Source organism: Terrapene carolina, unplaced genomic scaffold (assembly GCF_002925995.2).
Source record: "Terrapene carolina triunguis isolate 2854851 unplaced genomic scaffold, T_m_triunguis-2.0 Scaffold58, whole genome shotgun sequence".
Taxonomy (NCBI): Eukaryota; Metazoa; Chordata; order Testudines; family Emydidae; genus Terrapene; species Terrapene triunguis.
In genome coordinates, this window is record NW_020664409.1 from 12,768,064 (window position 1) to 12,782,396 (window position 14,333).

Below are 14,333 nucleotides of genomic sequence, written 5' to 3' on the forward strand. Positions count from 1 at the left end.
GGGCAGGAGGTTGGTGTGCGGGTGCGGGCTCTGGCCCAGGCCAGGGGTGCAGGAGGAGGTTCCAAGCTGGAGCAGTGGGTTGGTGGGGTGGGCTCTGGGTGGGAGTGTGGGTGTGGGAGGGGATTCCGGGCTGGGGCAGTGGGTGCAGGATGTGGGATCCAGGAAGGAGTTTGGGGTGCAGAAGGGGGCTCCAGGCTGGGGTAGGGGGTTGGCATACGAGCTGGGGGTGCAGGCTCTGGGTGATGCTTACCTCAGGCGGCTCCCCCCAAGCAGCAACATGTCCCTTGGCTCCTAGGCGGTGGTGTGGCCAGGAGACTCTGCGCACAAGCACTGCTCCCGCAGCTCCCATTGGCTGTGGTTCCCAGCCAATGGGCACTGCGGAGCTGGCGCTGAGGTCGTGGCCGTCCCTCCATCTAGGAACCAAGGGACATGTCACCCCCCTCACCCCCTTGCTGGGAGCTGTGCGGAGCCAGGTAGGGAGCCTGCCAGCCCTGCGCCAACTGGACTGTCAACAGCTAGGTCAGCAGTGCTGACTGGAGCCACCTGGGTCCCTTTTCGACTGGGCTTTCTCGTCGAGTGAGTGTGGGGGGAGGCATAAATTAGGTAGAAAGCAGAAGTAGGGAATTAAGAGCGTGAGTGATTTGTGGGGAGATTCAGAGACTGGAAATATAGGGGAGGCGGCAGACAATACAAAGGAGAGAGCGGGGGGAAAGTCAGGGATACAAGGCAGTCTGGAAATTAAGTAAAAAGCTGATTGCCCTGTTACAATTTGCTAACAGAAGGGCTGGACTGTGCAACTCTTATGGACCGTGGAAAGCACTTACCCATGTTATTCCCATTCAAGTCAAGGGGATTACTTCTGTTATTGCTCAGCAGTGTAATAGTTGCACAGTATAGCTCAAAATGTACTCCTATGGCCAGTTTCTGCCATGCTGAGTCACGAGTCATCTTTTTCTTACTCTGTGACAGGGCCCATTGAAATCAGCGAAACTCTTATGACCAGTTGGGTCAAATCAGCCTGACAGTAAATGGGAGCGCCCACTGAAGTCAATGGAAGTCGTACCTGCTTACTACAGGGCTGAAATCAGTGGGATTCCTTGCAGAGTAAGGTACTGTTTGGCGTAAGAGTGTCAGAATTGGGCCGATAATAATCTTTGACACCCATGTACCTTTAATTGTGGAGATGAAAAACCAATACATGGCAATTGAGCATGTCTGCCTTTTTACATTATGTATTTGGCAGCACTCTGTGCTTATCCTAACAGATTAGTAAAGGCCAATAATTTTTTTTAATATGACTTCAGATCTATTAAAAATCTCTCTGTAGCTATATATAATCAGTGTACATATTATTCTGACATAAACATTGGCAGCCATGGTGTTAGAATGTCTCCTTGGTTCCGTAGAACATCCAGAGATGACATGAGAAGAGAGTTAACTAGGAAGCTAGAGATGTGATTCCAAATAGCTGTCTTGTGCTTTGCAGCTGACAGCTGGGTTCAGGTTAGGGGTGTCCCTGATGGGGTGAGTGGCTTTAATTGAGGAAAAGTGGTGTGGGGTGGAGAACCTTGAGCAATGGAGACCATTTCTGGGAGGGAAGTTGAAGCCTCTGGTTGTGGCCATCCTCCTTGAGACCACAAAGAGAATAGCAGTATCCAGAGCAAAGCTGTGAAAGGAACCTTATTCTTATATTTTTACTTTCTTTAAACAAAGGAAATTAAAACACCCCTCTAAAAAAAGTTAAATTATGAAGTAGCTGTCTAAAAAACCAGGATCTCAAATTCTCCACTTTACTCTGGATTTACATCAGGGCAGCACATTTTAAAACTGTGCCAAGAGACTACAGAAAGGCCAGTAATAGTGTGAGAGTTTAGTTTTAATTTTTTTGTTGACACTTTGCAGCGGAAAGAAAGTACACCTCTACCTCGATATAACGCTGTCCTCGGGAGCCAAAAAATCTTACCACGTTATAGGTGAAACCGCGTTATATCGAACTTGCTTTGATCCACCGGAGTGCGCAGCCCCGCCCCCCCAGAGCACTGCTTTACTGAGTTATATCTGAATTCGTGTTATAGCGGGGAGCGTTATATCAGGGTAGAGGTGTATCAGTGTGACTATTAGCAGCGGCCTAGTGAAAATATTGTTCATGTATATGTAAGGGTAAATATTAGTGTGAAATATGTGCAGTGTGGGTCTAAGAAGTACGATACGCATCTAGAAAAACAGATTGGATTTCTCTAAGTTGCAAAGGACTTCAGAAGCCTGAAATGCCCAGAGTAGATGATAGTGCAGTGAATTTCAGCTGTCAACTTTCCCCCGCCCCCTACATTTTTGTGAATTTAGTTCTTGTGAAAGGTACTGGGTTACTTGCTCTGGAGCAGTGAAGTGCTCTTCTTAGGGCTTGTCTACACTGGCTATTTACAGTGCTGCAAATTTCTTGCTCAGGGGTGTGAAAAAACACCCCCCCTGAGCGCAGCAAGTTTCAGCGCTGTAAAGCACCAGTGTAGACAGTGCAGCAGCACTGAGAGCCACGCTCCAGCACTGGTAGCTACACCCCTTGTGGAGGTGCGCCGCGACAACACAAGCCACGTTAAAGTGCTGCCACGGCAGCGCTTTAGCGTTGCCAGTGTAGACTAACCCTTAGTCATGCTGATGCTGCAGCAGTGCAGATTTCCCCTGGCCTATCCCTTTTTATTGTACCTCAACCCTGATATGATGGCAATACCTTTATGGGCTAAAGGGTAGTTTGGCCTCCATGGCCAGGAAAGTTTCAGCACTGAGGCTACCAATCACTATGCCTGTTATGATGACTTCGTGATTTTGGTCCCAGTCTGAGAAGCTTTAACAGAGACCATCTGCTCATCGTACAGTAACAGCTTTTGGTCACTGCTGACCAGGGCTGCTTTGAACGTGCAGTGGAGAGGTATAGTAAAAGTCTGTGTATCCTGTTTTTCTATAGCATTGTACCATCTGGTCCCTATAACTCTCTGAATTTTGGGGGGTTTTGTTGTCAAACTTTTAGCGTTATGCATTGAAAATATCAATGCTGCCAGCCCCAAACATTCAAATTATCAGTCAATTGACTTAAAAACAAAACAAATTGTAAAACTAATAAATGTGTGGTTCGCTTTATTTGCTTTTTGAACCTTTTGAGTTCACATTTTCAAGTCCTTATCTCTGCAGCCATAAGGGATATCGATTTACTTTTGTTTTAGAGATGAAAGCTGAGACTCCTCAAGCTGAGGCTTTAAGGATCACAGAATCATAGACGATTAGGGTTGGAAGAGACCTCAGGAGATCATCTATTCCAACCCTCTGCTCAAAGCAGGACCAACCCCAACTAAACCATCCGAGCCAGGGCTTTGTCAAACCGGGCCTGAGCAGACATCCTAAGACTCACAATAAGAGCACCAGGGTTTGCAGCACTGAAATATTTTTCTAGGAGTATGTTTGGACTTCAATTAACTTGGAGTACGAGACCTCCTAATGTGTTCATGAAATCAAAATGTCACCATGTAGATGGCAGTGGGAAAGATGGCCTCTATCACAGAGCTTAGCAACTCTGGCCTTTTGTAGAAGAGGTCTTAATGCTTATCTGCAGTCTTTAGGAAAGAGCAAGTGACTGTCTAATTATGATTGTGGATCGGAAACATGTATTACACAAGAAAAACATAGGGATGCCTACCAAGGTGCTCAAAAATTGCAGACGGGGTTAGGAGATAGATTTTTCCGTTGGTGAATCTGGGCTGAGAGTGAAAATGCTCCCAAAGCACTTGATCAAATGTAATAAGCCTTAGCAGTGACCAGACCTATTGCTGAATAAAAATCATTCTCATATGGGTGTAGTCTGTCTGACATTCAGTGCAACAGAACTTGATAAGGCTTCCAAAATAATTTGTTTAAAGGGTTCCTGCTTTATACTTTCCTGGTTTGTCATCTCAATATGCAAATTGAACCTTTATTAAAAGCCAAGCTTTATGTAACAGGAGTAATATGTCTTTGCAGTTGTTGATTTATTAGTCAAAAAACTGTGTGCATACTGTAATTTAATTACATGGCTTTTGAAACTATAAGATACTGGCTGTGGTCAGCCAATACACAATAATTAATATAGCTCAACAATAATACTTTTATGACCTTAAGGTGAAAGGTGCTAGACATGCAAAGTCATTCTTTTTCTACATTATCGTTGATCTTAGCATTACAGTGTCCTTAAATACCTATCACCCGGCTGCTAGATACTATGGTGATGGATTCATTAGAAACTGCTAAATCCATATCCTAGTTAATACAGGTTTCTAAGTTGTTGATCCATAAGGGGAGTTCACTACTGCCTATTTGATAAACCTCCAAGAGCGAAGGTTTATTTTCATTCTGTCAGGAAAAACATGATGTGCTCTCTTTTTTTCAGAAAGAATCTAATGCTCCTAGATTCATGGACTTCAACAGACACAGTGATAACCTTCATCGTCTCAAGAGACATCTACAAACCCATTGTAAACTAGCCCTTAAGGTTTGTGTGATCACTGTGTCCAGTGTTTAGACTAGATGTATAAACAGCATATGGTGTTCAGGAAATAAAGTAAATACTATGAAATGATTTAGTCTATTGAGTTCAGCTGGAGAATCTGTGAGCTACTTTAATTTTAAGTTTTGGGACACGAATACTTTGACACATTCTTCACTTGCCTCCATACTGCTTGCATTGCCATACAGTACAGCTTGATTTTACATTTACCAGGCTAGTATGCTGGGCCTTGAAGACGAGCCTTAATAGACTGAACACATGAAAATCCTGCTCCAGTTTAAAATATCAAATTGTAGCAGTATGTGGCAATTCTCCAGCAGTATGACGCTTCATTCTAAGTCTCCATTGCAAGGCAGTACTCAGACACCTGCGCTCTGGGCAGAAACCATAAGGTTTGTGCGGTGGCTGCTTTACTACTGGACAATAGTTTTCTTAACTCAAAAAGAGCGATGCTGTGAAGATGCTGGCAGCAGTTGGCAGGCCTGGAAGTGGCTCATAGAGGGGCAGGTCAATCTTTTTTCTCCTCCTTTTCTTGTAGGAAGAGGCAGTATATAGCTTTCAATCTATTATTATCCTTCACCTCTCCCTAGGACCCCAAAATTGTTTGGAGGGATGGGAACTAATCTCGGTGAAGCTAAACGTATAGGAAAAAAAACCCAGCATGGTATTTCTGTAACTCCCACACTGAGGGGATGTTATTTCCACAGCTTGGATGTGAGGTTCAGCAGGGGCAAGGGAAAGTCTCCCCATAAGATGTTACTGTGCTATATGCCCATAAGGCCCCTTTAAAAGGGCTCATTCCTGGGTGGGGCTGAGAGACCACAATTCTCCTCGGAGTCAATGGGAGTGGTAGATGCCACTCCCATCTCAACCTCAGACCCAGAGCTGGCACCTATCTGAGAATGGAAGTGGGTGCACTGGTGTTTGCCAGCTCAGCTTTTCATCTTGTTTTTTAAATTAACCATAAATTAAACAGGTTTTTCAAATTCCTTGACCCGTTGTTCTGATAATGGCCAATGTTTAAAATGGGCCAGGAAGAGCAAATGGCTACTGTCAGCTGTGGGGACATTGGAGCACATGGCACTGCCTCAAAAGGAAAAGAAAAGCCAATGCAACAATACAGAAACAAAACTTCCAGTTTTTATTAAAATAAAACAACCTTTTATGTCTTTCAGTCCATTCCTTTGAGGAATGGCTTACTACAGTCATCTACTAGTGTAGGGTTATTCTCGTCTCCATTGGGGAAAAAAACCCCATCTGTAATATAAGAGTATTTGTTCATTTCCTGACAGCAGGGGTGGAACAGAAAAGGGCAGTGTAATGTTCCTACATCAGTAAAGAATGAGGTGGCCATCAATGTTGTTTTTCTTAAATGATATCCAGTATTAGGAATATGTCCAGATGTACGCTACACGCTGAACTGAACCAGGTACACAGCGAAGGAGGAGCAGCATGAGGCAGAGAGCTCACAGATGCTCATGATATGAAAACTTTGATTCAGTAAACAAAAAATGGTTGAGTTTTTGTGGCACAGACTTTTTGTTTAAATGTAGTAATCTTTTGGAATGAAAACTAGGGGGAAGGGAGGGATGGACAGTTGTAACCTGGGTCTGAAAAGATCATCTCTTCCCAAGATTATTCCCTAACATGTGGGACAGCTGCTGCTTTGGGGCTTGATCCCCAAAGTCCATGGAAAGTCTCCCATTGACTTAACGGGTTTGGATCAAGCCCTTTGTTTAGAGCTGCAGTCTTCAAAGTACCACTGCAGAAAACTATGTAGACATGAGTCTCTGCAACTATTCCCAACCCATAAGGCTACCCCTACTGGGCAGGTGCTTTTAATTTTTGCTTAAAGGTTAAACAGTCTTTAAAACACAGGAAGGAGGAGGCTAACAGAAGAACACATTTTGGGTTTTTTTTTAAGCTATATGCAAATGTGAGCAAAGGAAAACAAGTTGATGTTCAGTTTCATTAACAAGGTTATCCATGTATATTTCTGTCATCAGGGCTAAAGTGCAAAGCCTACTATTTTAGATATGCATCTTTACTAAATAATGCAGAAAGAGCAAGAGCACAAGTCAGTCCTGTCAGCAGGAAGCCCAGATTATGGTTCCCAATTTAATAAATAAATAAATAATCGCTATTTATTAAAAGACCAGGGAATAGGGATAAATTTGTCCGTCTGCTGGGCCAGGCAGGCCTCTCTCCCCCATCTTTCAACTTTCCCCTTTACATTTGAAGATATACACCCCATGGGGGTGCCACGTAGATTGAATCCATTGTGCATAGGGAATAAGGGCTTGGGGACATTCTCAGCACAGAGTAGGGCCACCAGGAAGCTTATGTACAGTAAATGGCACCCTTATTTCCCCCAGCAATGGGCCCTTAGGATGAATTCTCTCTCCAAATTTATTTTTTCTTGTTAGCGGACACAGTGGAAACCTGGCTTAAGCACCTGCTCCTTGGGGGCTGCCCAAAATCAGTTGCTTAACGAAAGCAGCCTTCTACAAAAGAGGGAGCAGAATGGTACTCCACGTTGTTTTTAGAGACACTAAAAGTTACTCAAGAAGGACAGTCTCTTGTACAGATCTCACTGTATACCCTGATTTATGTTCGTTCCATAGGGTTTTGTTTCAGATCTGGAACTCTCTCATTTGCTAGTTCAGTGCTGCTGGCTAAGTCTTTTAGTTGTTTGCGGTCAACACCTCCTCTTGTCTTCCTGGGTCACTGCTGGCTGATGCCACGCACCTGCTGCGTCTAGTGGGGAGGAGGTACCCAATCCCTGAGAACTGTCACCATTTGGGGATCTGGTGGTTTCCTCTAGCTGGTGCAACTGTCTGCTTGCATCTCGCTGCTGCTGTTCCTTTAGCTCTGTGTAGGAGCGGGAAAAAGTGTGAAAGATAGAAGTGACCGGAAAAGCCATCAGCAAAATACCACTCAAGATACTGCTCAGGGCTACTACCTGTCCCGGGATGCTCCGAGGTACCATGTCTCCATAGCCTACAGTTGTCATGGAGATTACAGCCCACCAATAGCTGGTGGGAACGCTAGTGAATTCTTGCTTGGCTCCCAGTTCGCTCTCTGCCAAAAAAACCAGTGGAGAAAAGAGCGCCATGGCAACACAAAGGAAGAGGAGGAGGAGTCCAAATTCCCTGGTGCAGCGGCGCACAGTGAGTCCAAGTGTCTGCAGTCCCAGTGAATGGCGTGCCAGCCTCATGACATACAGGATGCGGAGAGCCCGCAAGAAGCGTAGAACTAGGCCCACTCGCTCCAAGTACTTGTTTCCTGCTCCACTGCCAGGCTTCCTGTTGCTGTTTTTGGCGGAGACCATATCCACTATCAGAGAGATGTAGAAAGGCAAGATGGCTAAGATGTCGATGATGTTGAGGGGGGTCTTCAGGAAGGCGCACTTGCTTTCTGCCTGAATGGAGCGCAGGAGGAACTCAAAGGAAAACCAAGCAACGCAAACGGTCTCCAACACAAAGATGTCGTAGCACTTCTGAGAACATTCACCCTAACAGGAGGGGGAGAAAACAGAAAAGAATAAAAGACAAGGGATTTAGCCAAAGGACCAACAAATAAAAGTTTAATAGTGCTTCTTAAAGACACCCTCCAGTGTAGTTTAAAACTTATCCAAATCACTGGTAACAAAGAGAAAATAAATCACAGAAAACATTTAGAATGGGTAATTGAAAACCAGAATAACTGACGTCAAGACAGAACACTGATGGCTTGACAGGCTGCCAATGAAGACCGAGGGCAGGTCTACATTAGAAACTTGCATTGGTGCACCGCTGTCGCCCTTCTGGTGAAGGCACTCCAAGCCAGTGGGAGACATCGCAAGGGAAAAGCTAATGGCTGCACCTTTTAATAGCAAGCTGCAACATAACCCTAACTAACACTCATGGGCAGCGGGTGGAGCCCCCCTTCAAGGAGGCTAGCCTCAGCTCCCCCCCCCCTTTACTCCCCCCCCCCCCCCGTGGCCGGAGGAGCTCCCAGCCAGCCGAAGTCCCGAGACCCCCTGCCCAGAGTCCCAGGCCAACTGCAGCTGCGCCGCGCCTCCCCTCCCCGGACCCCAGGTCACCCGGACAAAAGCGTGCGTCTCTCAGACGCTCCTCCGGAAGCAGCTTTGCTATGCCCCATGCAGGCCCCGGGGCGGCTGAAGAGGCAGTATATGCTACTCAGCTTCCTGGGTTCATCAGTAATCTCCCTGGAGTCCAGGGGCTGAAGCTGAATAGTACATACTGCCTCCTCAGCCACCCTGGAACCTGCATGGGGCATAATAAATCAAAAACTTCCCCCCAAAACCCTGCAACCAGGGGGCCAGCGGCCGCGGCCGTGCCAGGGGAGGCTGAGCCTCCTATGACCTATTATACCCACCGCCCATGCCAACACTCTTATAGATAGATCTACCCTGTCCCTAAGTGAGCACTCTCCCTTACACTTCTAGTCCGGGGCCCACTCTTGCAGCAGTGTGTTGGGCAAGCAGGATTTCAGGTAGTGGCAGATTAGCCACTGGCCTGATGGGGCCCATGCGCAGGGGCCCCAGCCAATTGGGGAACCCTGGAAAAAAATCCACTGCCAGGTAGCAGAAGCCCAGAGGTCCGTAAGAAGCGCTGGGCAGGCAGGGCAAGCCCCAGCGCCCTGACCCCTCCCCAGCAGAAGTGCCAGGTGGATGGGGCAGGGGAAGCCCCTGCGCCCGACCCCAGCTGTGACCCCGGGACTGGAGGAGATCTTGCTCCATGCATGGCCTCAGGGCTGGGGGAGCTTTCACTCCTCGCTGCGGTCCTGGGGCCGTGGCGGGGGGGACAGAGCTTCTCTAGTCTTGTGGGGGGCACTGGATGTGGATTCAGGAGATGAGAGTTCAATGCCTGGCTCTGGCACAGAGTTCACGTGCAAGTCACTTGGAGCTAGATCCTCACAGCTATTTAGGCACCTAACGCCTCTTGATTTGGGCCTAAGTCCCCCCCCCCTGTAAAATCAAGGTAATAATATCTCACAGCTTTTGTCTATTTAGTTTGTAAATTCGAGGTGGCAGGGCCCAGCTCTTACTACTGACCAAAAGAGCTTGGCACACTGGGTATTCGACGCTTTTGACAATCTGACTGCACATTGTACAGCATCTAGAACAACCAGGTTGCTGGCATAATACAAATAAGTAGTAATGACAAATGGATGTGTCAAATATCATTAAGTCTGACGAAGATTAAAAACAATGCAACAAATGTTCCATTGGTCTGTTCCTGATCAGTCGGGGTGTGTGTGTGTGTGTGTGTGTACACGCATAACTCTCCTTACTTGATAAGATTTGGCTGTCATTTGTTAGAATAGGCATCTTTTTAAGTAAGAGTCCAGTTCAATTGCATTTGGGTTCCAGTTCCAAATACTACTTTAATCCTGTTCAGTGAGTTTAGGCCACCTTATTTTCTACATCTGAGCAGCAGCACAAGAGCCAGTAACACAAAGGTTGGAAACAACAATGAAGAATCTTTTTAATCCATCCTTCTGTATGCCTCAGTAAATGCTGGGTCCTGAGCAGCAGTGAAGAGAACTGAGCTCTGTTTCACTGCAGTACGCCCTGAAGTATGAGGATTGATAGCCCTTGTAATTGTCATCCTCACACGTCTAAGTGCAGATGCTATAGAAACGAGCCAGATTCTGCTTTGCAGTCTTGCCACAAAAAAACCTAACTGTAGCTCTTGGAATTTACCAAACACCTGCTTCATATAAACATGGCAGGGACTGAGACAATACAGACAGGACTTGTTTCCCATAAGTAGCAGCTGTGCAGCACTATAGCATGTAAATCACCAACAAAACAGAACTCAGTTGGGGCTGAGACTGAGTCCACGCCAAAGACATTTATGTACAGCTTGTTCAGCTTCCATGGGGAATGCCAGCACACAGAATTTGTGCTTTTATTTGAAAGGAGCTGCCCAAGAGCCATAGGGTGGTCTCACAAAGCAGTGGAATTCTGAAATGTTCAGGGAGATGGCCCCCTTTTAGGCTGTGCTCCTATAATCACACCTCTCCTGGAACTAGTGGACAATTAAAACATGAAGAATTTAACAGCTGGGAGCAGGATTGTAACCCAGGATTTACAGCCTCTGGGACAAGATGTGTTCCTGCCACACCTATCCCTTCCTGTCTTCTTTTTAAGCTTGTCCCAATGCCCTTTTCTAATACTTGCCATTATAACACTCTCTCAAACACCTTGTTAGCCTCATTTTTAAAATCTGATCCCTTGCAACATTTTTATGCTTGTTCGCCTCCCTCTATTTTATCTCTTCCATTCCCCATCTTTTTAGCTTTGTTTTCTCCCCCATCTTTCCACTTTTTGTCGCTTCTCCTTCAGTGCCCCATATTTTTTCTTTAGCTGGTTTCCCCTGACATGATCTCCAGCCCTATTTTTTTTTTTTTTTTTGGTAAAGCTGGTTTCTGTCTTCCCACTTTTTTTTCAAAGCTGGTCTTTCTGATTTTCCTTCTTTCCCCCTTTATCATGTGGTGTAAAGGGTCTTCTGGCTTGCCTCTGGCTGAATTTGCCATCCTGCTGGTTGCCTGCTGCTGCCACTACCTCTGCACCAAAATACTGAAATGCTGTCTCTTTCTGCCTTTGCACAGCACAGAGAGAGCATCTCAAGGTGGCATTGGCAATTCTGTGCCCCTCCCCCACTAAACAAAGGCCCAAGGACAATGATAACATGTCCTCTCCTGGCAGAATTCCTGGCTGATTCAGAACAGGATATGAAAAGTCATCATATACGGGTTAGTTTTAGATGTCTGACACTATTCTGTTGGTGTCCAGAGGCTGGTGCCGGAATGGGAGAAGCTGTTGTGTTCACCAGAATGAATGGACCTTTCACTAGCATGACAAAATTTGCCCCCTGTAGTGTCTATTCAGAGCACCACCAGCTAAGTTTCAAATAAATCTCAGGGGGATCAAAAGTACTGGGAAGTCCCCCGCCTTCATATTGGTATCTTTATTTTCCATTTGCATCCAGGAGCAAAGTGCTGGAGAGTGAGCGAGAGCGAGCAGTGGTTACTGCCAGTGAATTAGAAGTTTGACATTTATTGTAGTCTGTTTCAGTGGAGTCATCCTGCTCACAAATTACCTACAGGCTGAGTCTGAACAGCAACCAAACATTTTGATTGAAAATATTAAATTAGAGCTAGATATTGGCCTAGATTTGCTTTTTTATGCCAAAAAATATAGCCAGTATTGACAAAGATTCTTCAGTCAGAGAACTGCATTAAAAGGGGTCAAACTCACAAAGGTTCCCTCAGCCAATGCAGGAAACATTCACGTTCTGCATTTTTATGGCTATCCCTTTTCTTTATCACAATAACTTGTCACTGCTCCTTTCATATTGTTGATAACACTGGGCCTGGGCCTGGGCCTGAAAGATGCTGAGCACCTCCCAAAAGATGCTGAGTGCACTCAACTCCTACTGGAAACTCCAGTGCAAGGTGAGAGCATAGCATCTTTTGGGATTAGATCATACATAGATTCACAGATTTTAAGGGACCCATATGGTCATCAGTTTGAGGTCCTGCAAAACACAAGCCAGAGAATTTCACCAAGTGAGTCCTGCATCAAACTCATAACTTCTGGCTGAGCTAAAACATCTCTGTTAGAAAGACAGCCAGTCTCAATTTGAAGACCCCAAGAAATAAAGAATCCACTATCTCCTTAGGTAAATTGTTCCAGTGATAAATTGTAAAAAAATCGGCGCTTTATTTCTAGGCTGAATTTATCTAGATTCAGCTTCCAGTCACTGGATCTCCACTGTCTGCAGTTATATCCTTTTGTCTGCTAGACTAAAGAGTCCTTCCGTCTCTCACTGTAAGGCAGGTTTTCAAACCGTCCTTGAATCATTCTTGTAGCTCTTTTCTGACCTCTTTCCAACTTGCTAACATTCATAGGCAGCGGGTATAATAGGCTAAGCCTCCCCTGCAGCCACCGACCTGCCACCTTTGAGAGCACGAACACTTGGACTGTGGTGGCCTCACCTGTGGTCCGTCCCCGAGGTCCCTTCCCGCTTTCCCCCCGTAGTCCCATCCATGCTCCATCTCTTCCCTCCCCTGCTCCGCCCCTCTGCCAAGGCCCCTGCTGCTCCTTGCTGAGTCCCTCCCTGTCTCCACTTCCCCTGTGGCCCCTCACTCACTGCTCGCTGAGTCTTGACTACCTCCTCTCCTCCACCTCCCCTGAGGTCCCCACTGCCCACTGCTTGCTGACTTCCTCCACGCCCCCTCTCTCATGACCCCCACACTGCTCAGGGGAGGGGGGGATGGAGGGACTCAGTGAGGGTCATGGGGGAGGGGGTGGAGGAACTAAGTGAGTGGTGGAGGTCTCAGGGGAGGGGGTGGAGGGACTCAGGGAGCAGCAGGCAGTCGGGCCTCAGGGGAGGGGGCAGAGGGACTCAGCGAGCGGTGGGTGGGGGGAGTCATGGGGGAGGAGGAGAGGAAGGACTTGGTGAGCAGCAGGTGGGGGGCTTTCGGGGAGGGGGTGGAGGAGAAGAGGGACTCGGCAGGCGGGGGGGGCCTAGTGTGAGCGGGGTCTGGGGCGGAGCAGGGGTGGAGTGTGGGCGAGGCCTCAGGGGAGGAGGCTGAGAGGGGTTGGGGCTATGGTCCAGGTGCCCTCATTACCAGATCATTCTTTAGAAATGACCTGTCCCCCTCATTTACTACTTTGTCAGTTTTTGTGCCATCTGCAAACTTTACCAGCAATGAGTTTACACTTTATTCCAGATCATTGATAAAGATATTGAATAGCACTGAGCCAAGAACTGATCTCTAAAAGACCCCACTACAAATGCCCCTGCTGGATCATAATTCCTCCTTTACAATTACTTTTTGAGACCTATCAATCAGCTAGCTTTTAAACTAATTGAATATGAGCCGCATTTATTTTTAATCAGAGTGTCACATGATACTAAGTCAAATACCTTACACAAATCACAGGGTATGGGTATTACACGTGAGCTGAAAGGTATAAATTCTAGCTCAAGGAGACATACATATTGAGTACATACATAGAGTCCCAGATGGGACTGGACTCAGGGAGGCCAGCCTGTCCTGCTGCTCGCACTGCTTGGGCTATGGTTCCATTTTTAGCACACTAGCTCAATCAGAGCTAGCGTGGGTATGTTTGGTTCAGCTGGAACTTATACCTCCAGCTTCACTGTAGACATACACCAAAACCATTATTTCATCACAGTTAACTTTGTATCTCATCAAAAAGCAGTATCAACTTTGTTTGACAACATCTCTTTTCCATAAAACCATGTTGTCTGGCACTAATTATTCTGTCATACTTTACTGACTGTATCGTGCATCAGCTTTTTCATGATTGTTGCCTGGGATCAGTATCAAGCTAACTAGCTTATAATTACCTAGATCATCTAATGTGCCATTTTAAAATAATGGCTCATTAGCTTGCTTCCAGTTCTCGGTTCTGTTGTTAGGCCTTCGATAAATAATAATGGCAATGGCTAAGCTTTTCCTTTAGATGTTTTTTTAAAATATATGTATTCATTTTTATATTATGCCATTCCCTCTGTCTTGAATTTAAAGGTTTCCAGGGCAGTTCCAAAAGTCTTCAATTTCACACAATTCCATTTCCTTGACCCCACTTATAGCATCTAGAGCAGTTGAAATATAAGTATTTGTAACGTTAAGTGATCTGATGTAATTTGTTTAAGTGCTGCATAGGTATTAATCACTTCATTACTGAAGTCCAGTTACATAGGGACTGGCCAAACACAATCAGCTTCTCTATTCCAGTCCAGTCCTCACATTTTCAGAT

General features: G+C 46.1%; 1 protein-coding gene across 1 annotated transcript in view; it reads right to left on the reverse strand.

Annotated features, from left to right (window-relative positions):
* Positions 1 to 5,448: 5,448 nt before the first annotated feature.
* Positions 5,449 to 14,333, reverse strand: part of KCNG2 (potassium voltage-gated channel modifier subfamily G member 2) — a 71,154-nt gene continuing 62,269 nt past the window's right edge. Inside the window, exon 3 of the mRNA XM_024209540.3 lies at positions 5,449 to 8,042. Coding sequence (XP_024065308.1) covers positions 7,227 to 8,042 — 816 coding nt within the window. The 3' untranslated portion in view covers positions 5,449 to 7,226. The remainder of the gene's footprint in view (positions 8,043 to 14,333) is intronic.